Source organism: Eutrigla gurnardus (genome assembly GCF_963514095.1).
Source record: "Eutrigla gurnardus genome assembly, chromosome: 6".
NCBI classification, from domain to species: Eukaryota; Metazoa; Chordata; class Actinopteri; order Perciformes; family Triglidae; genus Eutrigla; species Eutrigla gurnardus.
Window position 1 is genome coordinate 27025599 of NC_139920.1, and position 22987 is coordinate 27048585.

General features: G+C 41.9%; 3 protein-coding genes and 1 long non-coding RNA gene across 7 annotated transcripts in view; all 4 read left to right on the forward strand.

The window, feature by feature from the left end:
- The window catches only part of osbpl9 (oxysterol binding protein-like 9), a 29177-nt gene extending 23000 nt beyond the window's left edge, over positions 1-6177 (forward strand). For all 4 annotated transcript variants that reach the window (XM_084011982.1, XM_084011983.1, XM_084011984.1 and 1 more), the window contains 13 exons: positions 451-610; positions 1302-1414; positions 1558-1676; positions 1836-1921; positions 2014-2194; positions 2415-2499; positions 2839-2949; positions 3034-3097; positions 3183-3323; positions 3405-3483; positions 3662-3753; positions 3845-3980; positions 4156-6177. In XM_084011982.1, coding sequence (XP_083868108.1) covers positions 451-610; positions 1302-1414; positions 1558-1676; positions 1836-1921; positions 2014-2194; positions 2415-2499; positions 2839-2949; positions 3034-3097; positions 3183-3323; positions 3405-3483; positions 3662-3753; positions 3845-3980; positions 4156-4230 — 1442 coding nt within the window. In that variant the 3' untranslated portion in view covers positions 4231-6177. The remainder of the gene's footprint in view (positions 1-450; positions 611-1301; positions 1415-1557; positions 1677-1835; positions 1922-2013; positions 2195-2414; positions 2500-2838; positions 2950-3033; positions 3098-3182; positions 3324-3404; positions 3484-3661; positions 3754-3844; positions 3981-4155) is intronic.
- A 981-nt stretch (positions 6178-7158) lies between these two features.
- On the forward strand, positions 7159-11171 carry LOC311014511. The gene is made up of 13 exons (XR_014597272.1): positions 7159-7186; positions 7691-7734; positions 7842-7893; positions 8063-8109; positions 8697-8752; positions 8939-8989; positions 9183-9220; positions 9580-9620; positions 9797-9833; positions 10086-10138; positions 10321-10350; positions 10611-10669; positions 11090-11171. It is a non-coding gene; the product is annotated as an uncharacterized lncRNA (long non-coding RNA).
- Positions 11172-11482: 311 nt separating this feature from the next.
- On the forward strand, positions 11483-15897 carry tor3a (torsin family 3, member A). Its single transcript, XM_084011183.1, has 6 exons — positions 11483-11765; positions 11870-11992; positions 12904-13169; positions 13792-13967; positions 14397-14521; positions 14791-15897. Exons 1-6 carry the CDS (start codon positions 11606-11608, stop codon positions 15036-15038), a joined length of 1098 nt encoding a protein of 365 aa, XP_083867309.1. The 5' UTR covers positions 11483-11605; the 3' UTR covers positions 15039-15897.
- Positions 15898-17812: 1915 nt separating this feature from the next.
- calr (calreticulin) lies at positions 17813-22906 on the forward strand. Its single transcript, XM_084012087.1, has 9 exons — positions 17813-18072; positions 18605-18706; positions 19295-19498; positions 19836-19930; positions 20154-20363; positions 20463-20576; positions 20844-20987; positions 21320-21412; positions 21531-22906. Exons 1-9 carry the CDS (start codon positions 17979-17981, stop codon positions 21759-21761), a joined length of 1287 nt encoding a protein of 428 aa, XP_083868213.1. The 5' UTR covers positions 17813-17978; the 3' UTR covers positions 21762-22906.
- The last annotated feature ends 81 nt before the right edge of the window (positions 22907-22987 follow it).

Here is a 22987-nt window from a genome sequence, read left to right on the forward strand (position 1 = left end):
CTAATGTATTAAGAATTCAACCATCAGAGCAAAAGTAATAATAACATGAATTATTACTGCGCTACTCGGCCCTGAGTGCAGTGTCAAACAACATATTAAATGAAAAAGCTCCGTAGAAAAGCAGACATTCCTGCCTGTTTGTCTTCTGTGCTGAGGCAGCTGTATTAAAACGCTGCGCTGTGCACTCAGGAGGCAGGCTGCGTCTCTGTCGATACGCTCTGCAGAGGAAGCCATCACTATGTTAAAGACGGCTTCGTGTTACTTTACACAGCCAGCTGGACGCGGATCAAAAACCAGTGCTTTAGTCGACATAATGTTGATTTGACCACGAGCTGCATGAATAAAAAAAAGCAGCTCCAATTTGATCCATAAAAAGAAAATGAAACATCTTCGAGAGTGCTGACATGACACAGGATGTTGGGAATTATTATATATATTTTTTTCATTCAGGGAGTGGCCCATCAGGCCCCAGCAGCGGCGTCGCCTCCCCGACTCACATCCCCCTCCCCTCGCACTCGGTGCCAGACTTCTCCTATTCGTCCAGCGAGGACGAGTTCTACGACGCCGACGAGTTCTACCAGAGCAGCACTTCCCCCAAACACTGCATAGAGTGAGTACAGAACCACGTCACCCCCTGGCAACCGACACTGCATTAGAGTTGTTCCGATACCAGTATAGGAAATGCCTCCAATACTGCCGAAAATGCTGGCGAGTACTGGAGTCCAGGCACCGATCCAATACCACGTCATTTGTAAGAAATAGTAATTTATTTACTGGTTAGCTCCGTTAGCTTTGACACAGTTCTTCTTCTCTTAAAACAGTTGTGCTGTTCTGCCATCAGCAGCTGCTGTTTAAGAGGGTGAAGAAGAATTGATCACCTGACACCTGTTAAAAGGAGCTAATGTTAGCGCATCATGTCGGCGGTTTGGCAGTACTTCACAGTGGAGGTTCCCACCAGTAAGACGGCCACATGCAACGTATGCAAAGACTCAGTTTCGAGGGGTGGCACGAGTGTTGCAAATTTCAATACACCAGCAACTTAATGAAACATTTGAAGACGCGTCACGCTAAAGAGCACGACGAATTTACCAACGCTAGGGGGAAAAAGAAGGACTTACTGCAGCAGCAAAGTCTGGAAACTGCCTTCCAGCGACGAGATAAATTCCCCAAAGACAGCCAGTCAGATATACTTGGTGCAAATAAAAACCAAGTCTTGTGAAATGAATTCCTCCTCAAACTTTATCTCTTTATTCCTCGCTTCCTTCCTGTCTCTTTTTCCACTCCCTCTATTTCCCCCTCAGTCCCTCAGGGCCTCAAGCTGCCTCACCTCATGATAATGAAGCGACAGCATTGAAACGACCGGACACCACCGAGTCCCTGAACTCGTCCATGTCCAACGGCACCACAGATGCAGGTAAAAAAAGGGAAAACACACACACGTTTTACGACAACAGCGTTTAACATTCAGATGGAGCTCTAGAGGTGGTCTAGATCCCTCTACAGGGGACCCAGTGTTACTACAGCCATGTGAGTGTTGTCCTCTGCCGTTGTCTTCAGACCCCTTTGACAGCCACGATGACCGCGATGATGATGGTGAGGGCGAGTCTGTGGAGGAGCACAAGAGCGTCATCATGCACCTTCTCTCTCAAGTCCGATTGGGCATGGACCTGACGAAGGTAAACACCCCTCACTAGCAGATGAGTTGTGACTCTGGCTCTCACAACAGTGTTTTTTTTATCTTTTTCCTCCCTTTCATCATCTGTGAAAGCTGTCTTCTTTTGAACAACCCACACAGCCACAGTTTTACAGCTTTCCTCCTTCGTTCTGGTCCACAGGTGGTCCTGCCCACCTTCATCCTTGAGAGGAGATCTTTGTTAGAAATGTACGCCGACTTCTTTGCACATCCCGACGTGTTTGTAAGGTAATGGTCTCTCATAAGTGCAGGTTATTCTATCACGCAGATTTAAATATAAATTCAGAATTGGTAAAAATAATTTGTGTCTGTTTCACTAGTATCGCTGAGCAGGCGGAGGCCCGGGACCGCATGGTCCACGTGGTGAAGTGGTACCTGTCGGCTTTCCATGCAGGGAGGAAAGGTTCGGTGGCCAAGAAACCTTACAACCCAATCCTGGGAGAAGTCTTCTACTGCCACTGGGATCTTCCCAGTGAAACGGAGGAGCCTTCCCCAGTCACGGTGAGACGAGCACACAGCTGTTGTTGGGTCTTCACCTCTTGGGATTGTGTGAATAAAATCTTTTCTGCTTTAGCTTTTTGAATATTTCCCTTCAGATAAATGTTGCAAGTGACACAACTTTTACATTTTCTTACTAAAATTCATATTTATGCTATTTATTGTATATCAATATGTGAAAAGTGACCACTTTGTATCCAAATATGCCCCTCCCCCCCTCCAGGAGACGGTATCAGAGGGTCCAGTACCGTGGTCTTCATCCAACAGTGTTTGTTTTGTGGCAGAGCAGGTCTCTCACCACCCGCCCAGTGAGTGTCCAACCCTTTATTTTGTTGATTTATTTGACATGTTGGCATTGTTACATTAAAATAACGTGCAACCGATGCAGTGTGTGTTTATAGGACTTCTAGCCACATTTAATTCACATGCAGGCATCGACAAAAACAATAAAACAAAAATAGGCAAACAACCACGACAGACAGGAAGTGACACAGTGACGCAGCAATTAAAAACTATGACTGAAAATGATGATTAAAAACAACCAAAATAAATGTTAATGATCACATCTTGAATGTGCATGCCTCAATGTTGAAAATATACATTTAATAGATTTCCATTTTCCTACATTTCCTTTCGTCTTCCTGCAGTTTCTGCATTCTACGCAGAATGTTTAAATAAGAAGATCCAGTTCAACGCCCACATCTGGACAAAGTCCAAGTTCTTAGGCATGTCCATAGGCGTCCACAACATTGGCCAAGGTATGGAAAATATGATTACTCCTTTATCTTTACACTGTCACAACATCATGCAGTTGTGATACTGATTTGCTGGCGTTGTTTCAGGTTGTGTGTCGTGTTTGGAGCATGATGAACATTACATCCTCACCTTCCCTAACGGATATGGCAGGTGCGTGTTGCTCCGTTCCCTCCCGTGTCCACGTCGCCACACACGTCGTTAACGTCACTAACCTGACCCCGGTTTTCCTGCCCAGGTCGATTCTCACCGTGCCGTGGGTGGAGCTGGGAGGGGAATGCAACATCTCCTGCTCCAAGTCGGGCTACAGCGCTAACATCGTGTTCCACACCAAACCCTTCTACGGAGGGAAGAAGCACAGGATCACCGCTGAGATCTTGTAAGAGGAAAACGGTTACGCAATACAATTCATCAACAGACTATGGATAAAAGAGTCTGACCTTTTTGTTCTCTCTTTCAGTCCACCTAATGATAAGAAGTCTTTCTGCTCCATTGAAGGAGAATGGAACGGAGTGATGTATGCAAAGTGGGCAACCGGAGTGAGTCTTTCTTATATCTACCTACACCCCCCATTTTATTGGGTGTTAGTCATCATTCATCAGTTGAAATGAAACAAAGTAGACCCTCACTACCCTGGGGAATAACTACTAAAAGAGAGTTTATCAGTAAATAAATGCATTAATACATGAATCTGTGTTTTTTTGTGTGTGTTTCCAGGAGAACACAGTGTTCATAGACACTAGGAGGATAGGCATCATTAAGAAGAAAGTGAGGAAGCTGGAAGACCAGCTTGACTATGAGTCTCGAAGGTGAGAAATTAAACTGGTCATGGGTGATCTGTTGAGGATCCGGGAACAAAGTCCTTCATTTCAGATGTTCCCCCCCCCTTTAATTCACCAGATTGTGGAGAGACGTGACGTTGAACCTGAAGCTCAGAGACATTGACATGGCAACGGAAGCCAAACACAGTCTGGAAGAGAAGCAGAGAGCCGAGGCCAGGGAGAGGAAGGAGAACGAGCAGCAGTGGGAGACCAGGGTGAGACCTCATCTACCAGAAAGCACATGAACGCTGTGTGATAATCACTCCATACATGAAATTCAACACCTAGAATTTCACTGTTTTGAAAGATCAGCGTTAGAAATGTGCAGTTATTTTAGGATGTGCTCAAATCCTTGTGTGTAAATATCGTTCTTGCTTGTGTGTTTTGCAGCTATTCCACGAGGACGGGGAGTGCTGGGTCTACGATGAGCCTCTATTAAAGAGATTAGCCACTCAGAGGCAGTGAGAAGACGACGCACACCGATAACACACACAACTCCACACATATGCATAAGAAAATGCACACACAACAGAGTCTTCATAAGAACTCTTTTGCAGAGAAAACACTTCTTTTCCAAGCCTTGGAATGACTGATGATTGAATATGTACACGGCTTTGCATTTGACTGTAAAACAACAATATGGAAATGAATGAATGAAATCCAATGGAAAAGCATCTAAGATGTAAGACGAAATCTAGTAAGAAAAAGCTCCCCTCCGTATTTGGGCAGCGTCACTTCCATCGCCACCCCAACCCACCGCCAACACGAGACTCGGCAGCACAGAGTGGAGGAGGGTCGACTGGTCTTTCAACTCTGCCCTCCGGCTTCACAAACGCACCCTTCGCCGGCTCCCCAGGATGAGCCGGAGCAGCACTCGTTTCCCGACACAAATTATTTTTTTATTTTTTTTGGGCGGGGGTGGGGGGGGGTGGGGGCAAGGGTTGTGTGGTTGATGGTGTTCGAATCAAATAAACCTTGACAAATAAAACAGCGCTCTACATCTCAGGGAATCTGGTGTATCTGAGGAAAGAAAGCTGCTGCCCCCTCCCGAGAGTCTGACAGCCTTATAACGGTGGAGGGATGGATCTTAAAGGGGCGGGGGGAGACATTCTCCGCTTGCCTGCAACTAGTTGTAACTGTTGTTTATATATAGATATACATATGATGGATATATAAATATATATTCTTTTTTTTTTTCCTTTTCTTTTTTTTTTTTTTTTAAATGCTCCTTTTGTTTATTTTTCTTTCTGGCAATATTGTAAAAAATATTTGAGGATATGAAGTTGATGGCTTTACATCTATAGGAATCATTCCATTTACCCTTTTTTTTTTCGTGTTACGTTCCCATTTCAAGTTATCTTTGCCGCCTATTTGGTCCTTCACACCGTTCATAAGCAAAAAGCCCTACATAAGCCATAGCATCTGAACTCGCTGATCGAGAGAGTCGGTGATGGATTTGTGGAATATATGCAATATAGAGATCATTGACATTGCCTGTCAAAGGACAAACGTGGGTGTCCATTATGCCAAATAGGTTTAGATTAAAAGGCTAAAGGGACTTTATCTCATCTGGGCAGAGAACAAACAACCCTCTGACAATGTCTCCTAGTTACCTGAAGGCATCTATGAACAAATGATTGTTTACATTTTCTTTTTTTGTCTTTGTGGATTGCTGGTTCATGATGAGGACGCAAGGCTAGAACTGAGTCTATAAACATGTTTTTGTTCCCACACATCGCCTGTTTCCAGATTGTTCTACCGGTTGTGTTTTCTTGTAAACTCAATTTTCTTTTTGTCCAATGTTTTTCAAGATAACCACATAGAGGGCAATATTTATCCGACTGTACACCTCCGCTTCCCTAAACCAACATTCATTCTCTTATTTACAGCTACATAGATTTGATCTAAATGCAGTGATATTTGGAGGAAATGGAGAAATAAAACCCTTTTCACCTGAAATATTTCTCAGTGCCAGAGCGAGCTCGCAACACAGTTGAATCTGGTCGATTTAAATACTGAAAATCTGAGGATCAATGAATCTGGTGAAAGGATCTACAAAGGCAAACGTTTTTCTGGTGCTGTTTGTATGGAAGTATATTGATGCCTGTAGTTGCAGCTGTTGAATTTAATCCTCCTCCAAAGCAAACCAAACTGCTTTTAGAAATAAGCCACGTGAAATTAAGTGTCCGAGCTGAAGTTGTTCATTTTTACTTCTTTTTTTTTTTTTCTCCCGCTCCGTGTTATGTCTTTGGAAATTATATTGAATTGAGGCCTTGCCATACATTTCAGTATCACTCAGTATCGCCTGATAGAGAGCAATCAAAATGTATTTTTTATTTCATTTTGATCATAACCATTGATTGTATCAACTTTCCCTGTTTATTGATGCATAATATTAAATCTCCATGAGTTTATTCCTGTGAGATATTGTCATGGTTATTTCAGATGAGCATCTCATTGCTCAAATCATGGTGACGAGCTTCGGAGAGGTAAAAAATATACATGACAGCTTTATTAGTCAAACAGAAACCAACACGTACTATATGCTGGGATATTATTAACTGGTGCCAATTAGTTTACAGTCATTTGATTAAACACAAAATGTGTATTTGTGATTGTGCACCATGTAAACACTGTAAAAACTTCAGTAAAACCCGATTGACTCTGGTCCATCTCATGGGCAGGAGATGATTGGCTAATAATAAGGACCACAGTTGATATTTTGTAGTTAATTAAGTCACCAAAATGGACACAAAGTGAACCTGGGGGTCTTGTTTGTACATCTAGCCTTTGTGAGTAAGCAGTAAGATCAAATCAATACATCGATATACAGTCCAGACATCAGAATAATAATTTGTGTCACATTAGATTCAGCACAAAATTCAGTAAACAGGGATTACATTTCTAATCGAACGTTTTTATTTAAGTGCTAATTTTGTTCAATTTCACAATGCATCGTGTAATAAATGTTTAGTTTGTACTAAATTTACCCTGACTAAGAAAAATAAACCTTCCTGAGCAGATTGAGTTTGCCAAGTTTTCATGGACATGGAGCAAACTACCGGTACTACATTCACTGAGGAAATTGGCAAGACATGATTAAAAAGCCAGAAACAGTGAGTTAGTTCAAAAATAAAACTTAATACAACATAATAAATACATATAATAATAATAATAATAATAATAATAATAATAATAATAATAATAATAAATATAACATACACATAAAACAATAAATATAACCTTTTTTAATGTATATGAAATATACAGTATATTTCAATTGCGTAAAGGGCCAGCAGGGGCGCTATCCGTTGAACTGTGAGGTTTTTTTTCCCATCAGCCAGCGCGAAATCCCCCTATAAAATGCGTCCGCGCCCATAGCTCAGTCTCATTCTTCCTCCGCTCCTCCTTACGACAGATGGTGAGTGTCTACTCGTGTGTTTAGTCTCTTCTACTCTACTTTAGTCGTGGAGACTTTTATTTTAATGTTCATTCTTATGAACCTTTACTGTCTTTATAGCTTAAACATTTCCTTTGGGGGAATAAATGTGAACTGGCCCGTTAGGCCTTCACCACGTGCCTCACTGCGCATGTTGAGATGCTAGTTAGCAGCCTAGCTAATCCTTTGGTTAAGAGATCCCTCGCTGCAGCCTTCCCATGACTATATGATGAGACATATGTTGGTAGGGACATCTGATTTAAAGTGAAGAATGCCAACATTTCTGACTGCATGGAGGCTAGAAACGAGTTCGGGTCTGGGTCTAGGTTAGCTAGGCCCGGCCTGCTCGCTGCTGCGTGGACAGTATGGAGGGATCTGTAATGGCAGTTTAGACTTACAAGTTAACCTACTGCGATATTGCATCCTGTATGTAGTTGTAGATGCATATTTTTAAACTAATATGAAAATGTTTAATCTTAATTGCAGGCCTTTCGACAGGATCGACGCAAAACCAACGTGGCGCGAAGACGGTAAGCAAGCGGAAGTGATTGAATTAAAAAAGCATGTTTACTTGATTTGCCACGTGCGTTTCACCAATCAGTGTTTAACTTTTTATTGCAATCTTTTTTTTCTCCAGGTTGAAAATGAAGTTTCCAGGCGTTGACTGACCCCGTGTGTGTACCATACAGGTAAGACGTTGGGCTTATTTTAAACGAATCCTAACTGGAAGTCAGTGATGTCTAATAAGAGTAGTGGACAGATGTGATTTCTGAGAACTTTTTTTGCTGAGACTTCTTAGTTAAGATGCTTTTCTGTGGAAACACAACCAGTATGGTACTAAAACATGTGTATCCACAGGTCTATGGGACGTTAAGGAACATGAAGCAACAGTGGGAGTGAAGGAGGTACGGCCCAGTTTTACTTTTAAACGGCATATGGATTAATGCTTCTCTTGGTGTCCACTGATGCAATGTGACTATTTTAAGCTTTATTTAAAAGGGACAATGCACATAAATTAACAAGAGAAACAAAGTCGCATGTACATGTGCCAGATTTAGCCATGCAGGCTAATTTTCATCTGCAGTCCCATTGGGTTTTAATGATATTGCTTTCATCATGCACATGCCACTTAATCTTCATTTTGGAAGAGCAGAGGCTAAATTAAATCAAATGTGTAATTTTCAATAAGTCACACTTTTGCTTTTATCCTTCAAGTATGTAAAAAAAAAAAAAAAAAAAGCTGAGTCTGTGCATACTCAAATTTGAGCCACACACTAGCTCGCTACACTTTGGCACACCAAGAGAAGCATCAGTCTGCCTTTTTAATCTGCACATTCTCCTCGTGCTGCTATGATGACATTTATTTGCTACTCTTGACAAGATGGATGACGATACTCTCCAACCCACCAGTTGAATCTCTGAGGCACTAACATGTTGATGCCTACATGTTTTGAGATGATTATGACCGCTCATTTTATTCTTGTTCTTACAGGTGTGCTTCCTTTCATTGATGTGACGTTCACGGATATCCGGTGACATCCAGAGCAGGTAATTGTAGTTTTACATGGCGTTCTCCTCCAAACGACAAACTGTCAATGATGATCATGTTTGAAAAAACATTGGGAATCTCTCTGAATAAGAGTGAAAGACAACTTTTTACTGATGCAGTGCCATTAATAAATGCATTGTGTTAATCAACATGTGCTTTTACTGACTGGTGTTTTTGACCTGCAGGTTGTCCTCTGTTCTTGGATCTGGTCTGAATGTACTCGACATCGGTTACAGGTGAGTTTAATTTTTGTGCTTTAGTCTTAAAATGTGAAACTGGTCCGATACAATGATGAACTTATAGTTCAGCAGATTAACGATGACGATTAACTAGCATTGTCTTTCGCTCCTATCTGATGCGTCGGCCTCAATGAGGAGTGAAGCCACTTGATTTCTACACTATTTCTCAAAATTGTTCCTCTTTTTCCAGGACCATGACTGTCTGGCAGTAGAAAAGGTGACGCAAAGGTGAGTTAAAAAGGCTCAATGTACCCTTTTCACAGCAGCCATTTTGATGTCATGGCGGGGTAAACTGATGTAATTATGCATCATCTAGTGTCGGCCATAGACGATACCAGGGCCACCTAAAAGAAACGGGGCCTTAACTAATGCTAGGCTTGTGTTTAACCTGCAATGACATGTTGATGCATCCTGTGAAAAGTACCCATGATGCATTGATACAATGATGATCTTATAGTTCAGCTGATGAACCATGAAGATTAACTAGCATTGTCTTTCGCTCCTATCTGATGTATTAAATTCAACTGGTACATGGACCTTTTTTATAAAATTTTAAACTATAATAACACGGTTCTTCTCCCCTCCAGATGTGTAAAACCTCACTATTGGAGACTCTTCAACACCATGTGTAAGTATCTTCTCAGACTGGTTGTGCAACTGACATGAATCAGATGTGATGATTGTGAATCAGGTCTCTGATCCAGTTGAGGACATTTAGCATTAATTCTGATCTGAATAGTTTTTAATAAAAGACCTTCAATTTTAATTAACATTAACTTACATGAAAATATGATCTCCTTGCAGGTTGAATGGGATCAGACCAGCTGCACAGATGAACATGGTGAGTGTGAAATAGACTTGTCGAGCACAGGCTCATCTGGGTCTGACAGTGCTGTACATTAGTTGGATCATGGTTGCTGTTATAGTAAACCCTTATGTGATCTCCCTCATTACACTGACCTGTGATGATTTAATGAAGACTGACTTTACCATGAAGTCTATTAAATTAGCTCTAGCTGACCTGGTCGGTGTGCAAACGATTCATCCTTACAGTTAGTGTGCATGTTTGATTTACGCTGTCCTCTGTTCTCAGGTTATCAAAGACTCTGGAGGCTGCTTGGAACGAGGAAGATGCTTTGAGTTCAGGTGAAAAATGCAAATCCCCTCACAAAATGCAAAATGACATGGGGGTTCAGTGATGCTTTAACAAATGTCTGACCTGAACTTTAATGTGGATCAAATCTGTTACTGAGTAACCCAGTGGTTTAAATCTTTAAATCAGTCAGTCATTGACTTTTAATAAGGTTGTTTCTTTCACGTTTCTCCAGGAAGGTGCTGGAGATGACCGACTGACAGTGGTAAGCATTTTAACTCCAACTAGACTAAAGTGCCCCATATTACAATCTCTATTGGTCAGCAAACATGTTTCCAATAAAGGTTGTTCTGTGGGTGCCATTAACTTTCCACGCTACCTGTGATGAAAAGATTCTGCCAGATGAATTCCCTTGATTATACTCCATACCGTTCCATTTATTCTGAGGCTGCATCATCCATAAACATCTGTTGGTGTTTCCTGTGCTTTATTTTAATGAGAAATCTGTTTCCCCCCCCCCTTAAGGATGCATCTGAAATCCTCTGGCCCAAAGGAGCAAGCATGAACAGACTCGGTTTACTCAAGTGAGTATGAAAAAGCCTGCTGGTAATTTAGAAAAATTAAAACTATGCTTTCTCAATACAAATGTGCATTTTCTGGTCAGTATGCAATTCCTCAAATTTAAGTTATTGCTACAGATGCATAAAAGTTGCTGTGGGTGCCAACTTTCCACGCTACCTGTGATGAAAAGATTCTGCCAGATGAATTCCCTTGATTATACTCCATACCGTTCCATTTATTCTGAGGCAGCCTGGTCCGTAAACATCTGTTGGCATTTTGTGCTCCATTTTAATGAGAAATCTTGATTTCCTCAATACTACTAAAGTATATAGCAGTCTTAATTTGATAACTTGCATAATGACCAGAAATCAGTTGGAGGATGGTGTCTAATTGAGTTTCTAAAATGTGAAATTAATACTTTATAATCTTGGCTTCTCCTTTAGGCTGGTGACCTGAGCCTGTGGACGACCCTTGAATATCAAGAATCAATGTTGATGTATTCTAACAATAAAATCTTAAAAGAAATTCAGTGCGTTTTTGTCTATGTTCATCCATTTAGATTTGGAAATTATACTTTGAAGGAATAAACTGCATAATATGGGGCATTTAAACCATATAGATGAACGGGAAACTGTATAAAATTTAATCCAAGGAGAATAAAGTTGTGGGATATCTAGAATAATCTAATATGAAGGGATCTTCCGTTCCTGGGGATGTGAAGTGCCGATTAAACCACAAAGCAGGAAGTGGTGGTGGTGGTTCCCTTAAAAGGGCGGGGCTAAGGGTGCGCATGCGCATCATCTAGTCAAACGGGGAGCTCGTCCCTCCTTTCGCTACAATGGGGAAGAGGGGGATGATACCCCCCGTCTAACGGTGCAGACGGCCAGGTCTCAGTGAACCGGAGAGGAACCGGGACCCGGTGTTTCAGCTTTGGCCGCCTCGGACCGTCCTGTTCCCCGATGTTGGTGCGCTGGCTGCTGCCCGTGCTCTGCGCTCTGTCCGCAGAGGCCGACTACCTTGACAGCATCTCCAACGTGTCTTCTTACTACTTCAATTATATTTATTGCAATATATGGGAGGGGGAGTGTCAGCCCAACCAGGACGATGCTACCCAGCAAGGTAAGGCGGGCTGTGGAGCCACGGCCGTAGCATTAGCCCTCCGTGTGTGTGTGTAGCACGGCTCGTGTTTGTGGGTTACTGAGTGGCTGTCTTGGTGTTAGCAGTTCCTACCAGGGACGTGTTGGCAGGGTTTCCTCAGGACTACATGAGCCTGCTGTACCGGTGGTACTGTAGCCTGGGCCAGTGCTGCGAGTCCGGAGACTGCAGGATGACCAACAACATCACAGGTATCCGTGCTGTAATATCATTTATGTTTAATTCATATGGTTAGTAGCACAGCATGTACCGTATCAGAGGGGGATTCATGTTTCTGCCTGTTTTATTGTAGTTATAAATGTACACTTTGGCATTTCTCTTCATTGTAATAGACGTCTTCTTAAAAATAAAAATAACACATTTAAATAAAAATGCACTAGACTAGATGTCGTTTACATACAATTGTAAAAATAATAATAATAATAAAAAAAAGAATTATATATATATAAAAAATAAAGAAAAAATATATATAATTTTTATATATATATATATTTACAATTGTAGAATTGTAGTACAAATCTAGTCTAGTGCATGCTGCCCATGTTGTTTACATTTTTATTTAATGATTTATATATATATAATATATATATATATATATATATATATATATATATATATATATATATATATATATATATATATATATATTTTAAATGCATGCCATGTCCATACAGCAAGTTGTAACTGGTCTATTCAATTGGAGGTGAGACTTGATTTGTAGTGTATTTGTCAGGTTGACAATTAATAGGTTTAATTGTGTTAGAGATTGTTTTCCATACTGAGAGGAAGAGGTAGGTGAAGATGTTTCCTCCATATTTGGTTGGCAAATGTAATTCCATTTATTAGCTGTTAATCAGCTATAGTTAATATTTAAGTCACTTGCTCTCATTTTCCCAAACTGTCTCACAGTGACTTAAGTTGTAACATTAGTGTTAACACCAGCATCTCTGCTTTACTGTAGAAATATGCCAAGATGTTCATACAGAACATCACTGGTATAGATGAAAAAACATGAGTCTTCATCCAAATTTGGATTGAATACCCCAGCATCATTATCTGTTAGTGCCATTGTTAACTACTCTCTTTGTGTGCATGCTTGCAGGTTTGGCGAGGGACCTTCAGACGAAGCTCCACGGTCAGCACCTGGCTCAGTCGGTGGTTCTGAAAGCCATCCAGGGTTTCATCAGCAACCCGGAGTCCAACAAGCCGCTGACGCTGTCCTTCCACGGCTGGTCTGGCACCGGCAAGAACTTCGTGGCCCGGATCATCGCCGATAACCTCTATCGCGACGGGGTCAAGAGCGAGTGTGTCCGGCTGTTCATCGCCCCGTTCCACTTCCCCCACGCCAGACTGGTGGACACGTACAAGGTATAGACGTCCTGTTCCAGAGACACGCTGGCAGTGCTTTCGGGACCCTTTTGCTTGCTTAGTCTTATGTTTAGTCTGTGTGTTGCAACATCAGTTCATCAGTGATAACCGTCGCGGCTTGAACCGATGATTCAAATAGTACGCTTGGCTTTTTGGAACCTGGTGCCGGTCCAAGCAGGTCACGGGGAACGCATTCACCGCATAAGATTTCAAAATGATGTTGACACAGTGTATATAGACAAATGAATCCTTTATTTAATTTAGTGTGTAGTACGCAGGGTGACCTTTAAACCCTAATACTATCAAAATCTGCAACGTCTGCATGTGTGGAGGATTCTGCTATGTAATGTGACAAAGTCTCCCTGATAAATTATATTTAGATTGTTAGTTATTATTAAAAAAAACTGTTTTTAGAGGTCACATTTTTATAATGATAGCAGATGCTGCTTTCAGATAGTATAATTACTTTAAATCGATATGAAATTTCACCTCAAAGTTATTCCAGTTTCACTTGAACTTGTGTCGGATTCAAAGTTTTAAAAAAACAATGTAGTCTTTTCCTCTCGATGTAGAGATGTGAGTGATTTTCAGCGCTGTCGTTTGGTCTCCTGTGTGCGTCCAGGGCCAGCTGAGAGAGGCCATCCGGGACATGGTGCTGCGCTGCCCTCAGACCCTGTTCATCTTCGACGAGGCTGAGAAGCTTCACCCGGGCCTCATCGACGCCATCAAACCCTACATGGATCACTACGACAACGTAGACGGCGTCAGCTACCGGAGAGCCATCTTCCTCTTTCTCAGGTTGGCTTCATATATCGGGCACTTCCTGTCTGCTGAAGCTGGGTCAGAAACCGAAAATGTATTACTCCGGCAGCACATCTCGCATGCAGGATGTTCTTCACTGCGTTTCCATTAGCCCTCTTTATGGATTTTTCATGTTTTCAATTACTCATGTCTGATTTCCTAACAGATTGGACAATCTGTTAGGTCAAATATAGAAATGCTTTAGGAGAGCCCTGGGATCTCTACAACACTATGTTAACCACATGTTAAATAGCCTATATTTCAAATCATATTTTACAAACTTGGCTTAACATTTGCTTTTGGAGGAAATCCATTTGTCCCTCTCAGGACCAGTGTTTGATTTGTCCATTCTGGGCTCAATTCTTGGTTTTATTTCAGGATCTCCTTCTGAAAACCTCACTATGAATATTATATTTTTCTTTACAGTAATATCGGTGGCGCTACAATCAACGATGTAGCGCTGGACTTCTGGCACTCGGGTCAAAATCGAGAGGACATCGGTATGGAGGACTTGGAGCATCGGCTACGAGCTGAAACCATGGAGTCTCATGGTACGCTGCAGCGCTGGCTTTGCGCTTCTCTCTGGAGTTTAATTGCAGTAGCAGTATTTAATCATTTACTTCAGCTCTCTGGCTTTTCACCCTGGGCTGAAAGGGAATAACTGTGTTACTACATACATGTGTGCTTGGGATGATGGCTGAGAGCCAAAGTTACTCAACTGTTCTAATTGACCTGAAGATAATTAACTACATATAGCTTAGTGAAAGCACAGGTGGCGCTTTAATTGCCTGGTTCTTCTAAGCATGGTTGTTTTTCCCAGGTGGGTTCGCTCAGAGCGAGCTGATGTCCGGCCATCTGATCGACTTCTTCGTGCCGTTCCTGCCTCTGGAGTACCGCCACGTCAAGCTGTGTGCGCGGGACGCCTACGCGGCACGCGGCCTGGAGACGGACGAGGCGACGCTGGACGAGGTGGCGAAGGCGATGCTGTACGTCCCCAAAGAGGAGAGACTGTTCTCGGCCCAGGGATGCAAGTCCATACCCCAGCGGATCAACTTCTTTCTCCCCTAGGAGGAGGGACAGGATGATGGAGAGACCTGGCGGAGCTGTGAGATTGCTTTACCAGCCCATCTGCATACAGAGCCATAGAGGAGATGCGTCTTCTCTGCTCCCCCCCTCCCCTTCCAACAGATACATCACGTGTCTGTCTAGGTCCCTCAGAGAAGACCGGACCGCAGGGCTGATCCAGCATTAGAGGGCGAGGCAGTGCAGCCCACCCCTGCAGACATGAGTAGTGTCAGACAGTCTTCACGTGCAGCGTGGCTGCTCTTCTTCCTGGTTTGAATCCTCACAGCATCAAGATGGAGACTGTTTAAATGCTTCTGCAGTGTAGGTCATAGACATACTGATTTTTGGTCACTATTTTTGTCTGTTCACCTTGGCCAAATCCTTTTTTTTTAAGTGTGCATACTTCATATGTTAGTATTTGCATGTCAGACATAGTGCTTATTATTTATTGGAGGTTGTGCCACATTGAGCATCTTACTGTAACAGATTATTTTTTAGTGGAGTTATTGGGATACATGTTTTTAGTTTTGGTGGTATTGTAATGTGTTGGTAAATATCCAATGGCACTGTAGTGTGAACCGTGAAGAGTGTGTGGAAACTAACGTGCAAATGTTACTTGAAAAGTGAAAAAGTTTGTGTCAAAAGCAAAGAAACTATTTGAAAGTTTTGATTATTTTCTTTGTGTAAAAGTGCTTTTAATAATTATTTTTATTGTCCGTTACCATCGTTTCACACGTCTTTGTGTCATGATTACATAATGTACTGCTGTTAATTTGAGGAATAGTTAACAAACATATTTTTATTCACATATGTCATTCATGCATTCACTTTCCAATCCTCTCACAGAGTCTGAGGTTCTGTTTTCGTGGCAAAGCTCAGGGTGACATCACAGGATGAATGTGAAATGAGAAAATAAACATCCACAGTCAACAAAGTTGTTTATATTTAATGCAATCATTCGAGGGGATTCATTTCTCAAATCAATCTCAGCAATCTCAATTATATATAAATGTTTTTAATGACCATCATGTTTTTATTTCTATACATGTTGGAAGCACAGTGGTGGTTAAAATGGATTAATAAATAAATGGATCACCTTTAGATATTTAAATGTCGGTTGGAAGAAACATCACGCTGGCAAGTTGGGCTCTAATAAATGGTATGCATTTTACATCATTTCTGACAATTAAGACAATAATCAGTGGAGTAGTTGGTCATTTATCAGGGAGGGATTGTTTTTTAGCTGTTTTTAACTGTTTTACTTCTTGTTGTGCTGTTAGAGAATTCATTTATCAATTAACTTCTCCAAAACCTTAAAAATAAAATGTGGAGTTCCCCCAATGATTTAATATTATGGCTACTTCTTTTTAATACATGACCCTGTCATCGGGAAACACAGCATAGTTATGCAGATGACATACACCTTAATTTGTCTCCTGATGTGTTGCAACTTTTTACAGCTTAACCAGAATAAATCCAGAATTTCAACTATGGGTTCAAAAGCTCGGAGAGAGAGAAACTGGTCGCAAATTTAAATTCCTTGAAGCCAACAAGCAAGAAATACTGGTGTCATCTGTGACTCAGATCTGAGCACGAAGCCTCATGTGAGGTATGTCACCAAATCTGTGTTTTATCATCTTAAGCATGCTGTTATATCTATCAGGTTGGACTACTGTAACGCTTTCCCATCCTGTAAAACCCCAAAATGTTATCATTTAGCTCTGGCTGTTTCAGAACTCTGCAGTCTGCAGACAGAACACTTTACAACTGTTTAAAAGTCCTTACATTGGTTGCCTGTTCATTTCTCTATTGATTTTTACATCATTTTATTCAAGTATACATGCTTGTGTGCCCCTCAGGTCATCTGGCTTGTAGTAGTTTGTTGTTCCAAAGTGCAGCACTCAACCCCATGCTGAATCAGCTTTTAGCTATGATACTCAGGCAGAGTTTTATTTGTTTACATGATTTTATTCAGATATTTTATTACATTTATGTTGAAAGTATTTATTTTATTTTATTGCATTTAAGTTGTTATGTTATTTCACGCTACTATCACTGTAATTATAGCTTTACATGATATCGTAAAACACGATTTAATCAGTTTATTGTGTCAAATTGTTGAATTGGTGACTTCTCTGTTGTCAACATTCACACTTGTTCTGTCTAATTCATGTGATGGGCACTAATCTGTATGAAAGGTGCTATACAAATAATGTTTGACAATATATCTATCATCTATCATATAAGGTTTATTTTTTATTATTTGTTTATTTGAGGGACAGTGCATATATTAGTATAAATACACATACATAGTTTTCATCTTACAGGTTAACGTTATATTTGTATTTACATTACAAGGAACTAAGATACCGTTCATGGTCCATTGTGCAATTTATAGAGGCATCATGTGGACATTTGGAGTGAAAGAGGTGGGGTTCTCCTTTTAATTTGAAGGCTTAAGTCGTTCATTGAATCATTTCCTGGTAAACAAACACAAAGCAGCATACGTCGAATTATAACATTCAATGTAAAACATTTTAAAACTGTTATATTACCTGTTTTACATGGATTTAATCGTTGCGATCCCCCCCCCCACAGATATGATTCAGCGGTGCATCACTCTTCGTCGGGGCGTGTATCAAGCGAACGCGTGGTCTGCTCCCATTGGCCACACCGCTTATCCGTCCGGACTCTCTCCCCTCCGATTGGCCGAGGCGAGTAAAGCTTCCTCGTTGCCGCCGTCCAATCGGATTCAGACATCTGTTCCGAGCCGAGAGGAGAGCAGCGGCAGCGTCTCGGCGGTTTCCACTGTTACGTTGTTGTATGAGCGACTGCACCGACCTTTAGCGAGCTCGGTCCTCCACGGCGGAAACATCACGCAGACTCCTCTCTAATTCCAGCCAGCCTTTTTCCCTTCATTTGACGGTGCTTCAGCTCGTCGCCATGACAGGCCTGTCGCTGCTTTTGTTGGCCGCGTCCGCCGCATCCGTGCTGGCCGAGTCCGCGGTCTATTTGCGGGAGCAATTTGAAGATGGAGGTGAGCAAAAATCCAGCCTACATTTATTTCTTGTGTTGTGTTATTTGATGAAACTGTAAATATATTAGATATTACAATGTGAGTCCGTGAACGAGTGGTGGATATTCTTCACCTCCGGCTGGGGGGATTATTTGACATGACAGCTGAAATATTATTTCCATTTCTGTCTTATTTTCAGTTTGAGATACATTTAAGCTGCATTTGGGCACCATTCGTCTTCTGACCCCCCCCAACCATCTCCCCTCCCTTCCTCTCAGTCCTCTCCATTTTAGCCCCCAGCTATCATCAAACCCTCTCTGCCCCCCCCCCCCCCCCCCTCCCCCCTGTCATTGACTGTTACCCTTCCTTCCCTATACGTCTTGTCCCTTCATCACCAGCCTCATAGCAAAAAAACGATGAAGGCGGTCACCTAATGCATGCTCCTGCAGTGTAACACATTCTGTGTGTGTGTGTGTGTGTGTGTGTGTGTGTGGTGGGGGGGGTCATCAGCTTGTGAGTGCTCTGCAGCTCAACCTACACTTTGTTTGTGCAGACGCCTGGAAGAGTCGCTGGGTGGAATCCAAGCACAAGTCTGACTACGGCGAGTTGGTCCTGAGTGCAGGGAAGTTCTACGGTGATGCTGAGAAAGACAAAGGTGAGGAGGAGGAGGAGGAGGAGGAGGAGGGAGGGGAGGGAGGCTTATAAGTGGGTGGCACCCACTGTGGGTGGCTGCCACATTGTTTTGGGTGTGTTTTTGTAGAATAAGGGTGTGTGTGTTTGTCTCCGGTTTTTGCTGATAAGCTTTAGTAGTAGATTTAACTGAGACGAACAATGACTCGTAAAACCAGAGTCTTATCTCCCTGACCTGGGGAGTAGAGCTGGAGGTGAGTGACACTTTTTGTATTTAAGTTGCCCCAGAGTTCAGAGGAGACTGGATTAGTGACTGTCAGTGTGCTCATATGTCATTGTTGTGTGAGATATTCTACCCAAATGAGATTAGTCTGACTGGTCGGGCTGGTCGTGTTGAATCTGAAAATGGGCCTCCGTCCCGGTGAAGTCACCATGGGTCTCTGAGTCGTTCCATTATTCACTCTCTGTGGAGCGGCTCCAGGATATTTCTCATCGCAACAGGCTGTCTCTCTCTGCTGTACAAGTTGATGCCACACAACAGACACAACATGGGCGGCTTATGCTTAACGTGGAGGAGAGGGACCGCAGTAACGTTTTCTTTTTCCCGCCGCAGGTCTGCAGACGAGCCAGGACGCACGCTTCTACGCCTCGTCACTGCGCTTCGACGACTTCAACAACGACGGCAAGCCTCTCGTCATCCAGTTCACGGTGAAACACGAGCAGAGCATCGACTGCGGTGGAGGCTACATTAAACTGTTCCCGTCTGGCCTCAACCAGGAGGACATGCACGGAGACTCCGTCTACAACATCATGTTCGGTGAGTGTGGATAGTTTGGAAGATCTGTGTTGGAGCCATTTCTCAAACCTCGACAGCTTTTTTTGTATCCTATGATCTGTGATCAGCTTTTTAAAATGTACATTTGTTTTGCAAAGTGTATTCAAAGTTTGGGGTTTCATTTAAATGGATTTAAGTTGAGATGAAATTACCCTTTAATAGTCCCACAGTGGGGAGATTTACAGGGTTACAGCAGCAAATAACAAAGCAGTGCAAAATATGATAAAGAAATTCACAAATTTGATATATTCCTTATCCCTTAAGCCTTGTAAGGACTAGATTTGCACATTTTTACTTATTATTTTGTTTGCATGTTCAGGTCCTGACATTTGTGGTCCCGGCACAAAGAAGGTTCATGTAATTTTCAACTACAAAGGCAAGAACCACCTCATTAACAAGGACATCAGGTGCAAGGTGAGCCATCAATAAATGGTACTCTGCTTTTATACTTTCTTAGGAAACATCTAATTGCTATTGGATAAATAAAATGGTATTTTTTTTTGTAAAAGCATTATTATTATTATTATTATTCTCACCCTAAAACCGAACCGTTAAAAGGTAGAATTTGAATTATAAATGTGTTAAATCACTAATGAATACAACGCAGTCAGAATAATACCTCTTTTAATCCTTGCAGGATGACGAGTACTCCCACTTGTACACACTGGTCGTCAACCCTGACAACACTTACGAGGTCAAGATCGACAATAAGAAGGTGGAGTCGGGCACTCTGGAGGACGACTGGGACTTCCTGCCCACCAAAAAGATTAAGGACCCTGAAGCCAAAAAGCCAGAGGACTGGGACGACAGGGAAAAGATTCCAGACCCTGAAGATAACAAACCAGAGGTCAGAGTCAGGTCCTTTTTGGCGCCATTGTTTTCCTGCTCATGCATATTTATCTTCATTTGTATGATGCCCGTTCCTCTTCCTCCATCTCTTCGGTAGGACTGGGACAAAGCCGAGAACATCCCAGATCCTGATGCTAAGAAGCCTGATGACTGGGATGAAGAGATGGATGGAGAGTGGGAGCCGCCCATGGTCACTAACCCTGATTACAAGGTAACGGCTAATAATTATAATGCTTAATATACATTGTTCTTATTGCACGACCTTTAGAGTGTCCTCAAAGAGTCTATTTGATGAATATCATATGTCATTGAAGGCTAAATAACTAAGGTAATGATTTTGTTATACTTGAGTTATAATTGTGCTAACTTTAACGACCATAATCTATTTATTTATGTATTACAAATAAACTTCTCAAGATGTATTTAGCTTTTTTTTTGTGATTCCTCTGACATCAACCACACTGTGGGTGTTTAATAGGGAGAGTGGAAGCCCAGTGAGATCACTAATCCCGCCTACAAGGGCAAGTGGATCCACCCTGAGATCGACAACCCGGAGTATACTGCCGATTCTGAGATCTATAAATACGACAGCATCGGCGTGATTGGACTGGACTTGTGGCAGGTAAGGAGACGCTGTCGCCTCCAGGGGGCGCTTTATCTGTTCAGGATGAAATGTGGGTCTACATTTTAAATTCTACTGATTTGACTGTTTGGTTCCCTGCAGAAATCCCAGCATAATAATTTGACGTTTTAGAATAATGCTGTAAAAATTGATCATTCCATCCATCGCATCGGTCAACAAAATTGTAATTAGGCATTTTCCTCCCTTATTTCCAGTTAGACACACAGTTGGTCCACAGAATTTGTTTCTTGTTAAAGGAAACGTCTTTAAAAAGTGTTTTTTTTTTTGCGTGATGTACCTGACGGTGGAATGTTGACTTCTTTTTGACGTAGGTGAAGTCGGGTACCATCTTCGATAACTTCCTGATCACCAACGACCCGACCCTGGCAGAGGAAGTGGGCAACGACACATGGGGTAAAACTAAGGTCAGCCCATAAAACTATTATCCCAAAGCCTGCGTCCATGCATTTCCATATTGTGTGTTGAATGTGCAAAAAATGTAAAAATGTAAAAATGCGTTGTCTTCCTGTGAATTATCTCTAGGACGCAGAGAGGCTGATGAAGGAAAGCCAAGAGGAGGAGGAGAGGAAGAAACGTGAGGAAGATGACAAGCAGAGGGGAGAGGAGGCCAAGGAGGAAGAGGAGGAGGAGGAGAAGGATGAGGAGGAGGAGGGGGATGAAGAAGAGGAGGATGAGGAGGAGGAAGGAGAAGAGCAGGAAGAGGAAGAAGAGGACGATGAAGGCACAGACTCTAAACTCAAGGATGAATTATAAACTCCATGCAGGAACTAACCGTCCGTCACTGAGCCAGTGGGACGAGGCTGGAGACTGATGAGATGATAGACCCTCATGACTGGCACCCTGGGGTGGGGATTTTCATTTGTTTGTTTACAAAGCAAGACAGTAGGTGAAAAAGGGCAATTGTTGTTTTGTTACTTGTTTCCATGTGCTACTACTACTATTAATTATTATTATTATTATTATTATTGTTAATAATAAAACGAGGAATAGGAATGAAAAGAATGAAGACGTCGTAACGAATGTCAAGACAGGAAATCAAACCAATCAACTAAATTGTTTTTTTGCAGTTTACACCCAACAGAAATATATATAAATGGTCATTTGTGTTCTTCGAAAACCTGAGTTTTTTTTTAATGAAGTATAAGTGTTGTGGTGACATGAAAAGCTATATTTGGTATGAGGATGATACCATGAAAATGTTCCGTTTACCTCATTTGTTTTGTTTTATGAATCTTCGTCACATGTTACAGTCATGAGCCCCCCCCCCTCCCCCTCCCCCTCTTTTAAAAGCTCTGTCAATCTCAAAGGTTTGGACAGGGTTAGACATCAGTACGCAGATTATCTTCCCTGTTCTTATTTAAACGTCTTGATTGGAAGGAGGCATGGGGACGAGAGGACTGATACAATATATACAACAACCCGTTGAAATGGAAAATAAACGCCGTCGTCCATAGGATGGTAATACAGGGTGCTTTGAGATGAAACCCCTTACATAGTTTTGTACTGTATAGTAACACATTTCTTCACTTCAATGCATTTACCGTACTCTAGTGTGTCTAAATAAACTGTGCTCAAGCTCAAATGTACATTGAGAGCACGCCCGTAGCAGGTTAGGCTTATAGGTTCATTCGGTACGCGCTCACTTTAGGTTTCCTCATTGTAGGTGTACACGACCAGTTTCTCCCTGTTATTCTTTATTTTTTTTTTGATGATACCTCTGCACTGCTGTACCCCCCCAACACACTGTCCCAGTCTGAGAGATGATCCTTTTGTAAAAGACACATTTTGTACTAATGGTAGTAATTGAAGTGGGGAAGATTTTCATGTTGCTGTGTTTAAAAAAACAAGACAAACGAAGACAGACGTTCTGTCCAATAAAATCAACCAGTGGAAAATGAGCAGAAGTCTTCCTCATTTTTTTGTTTTGTATTTAAAGTGGCTTTTTATTTTTAATGCTACATTAGCATGGATAGCACCGG

What these genes read in the sequence shown, in the direction of transcription:
- calr (XM_084012087.1), top strand. Translation starts at nt 17,979, where the DNA reads ATGACAGGCCTGTCGCTGCTTTTGTTGGCCGCGTCCGCCGCATCCGTG. An exon ending in ACAAGGACATCAGGTGCAAG is followed by an intron (nt 19,931 to 20,153) that starts GTGAGCCATCAA and finishes TAATCCTTGCAG; the next exon opens with GATGACGAGTACTCCCACTT. An exon ending in CTGAAGATAACAAACCAGAG is followed by an intron (nt 20,364 to 20,462) that starts GTCAGAGTCAGG and finishes TCTCTTCGGTAG; the next exon opens with GACTGGGACAAAGCCGAGAA.
- tor3a (XM_084011183.1), top strand. Translation starts at nt 11,606, where the DNA reads ATGTTGGTGCGCTGGCTGCTGCCCGTGCTCTGCGCTCTGTCCGCAGAG. An exon ending in GATGACCAACAACATCACAG is followed by an intron (nt 11,993 to 12,903) that starts GTATCCGTGCTG and finishes GCATGCTTGCAG; the next exon opens with GTTTGGCGAGGGACCTTCAG. An exon ending in GACTGGTGGACACGTACAAG is followed by an intron (nt 13,170 to 13,791) that starts GTATAGACGTCC and finishes GTGTGCGTCCAG; the next exon opens with GGCCAGCTGAGAGAGGCCAT.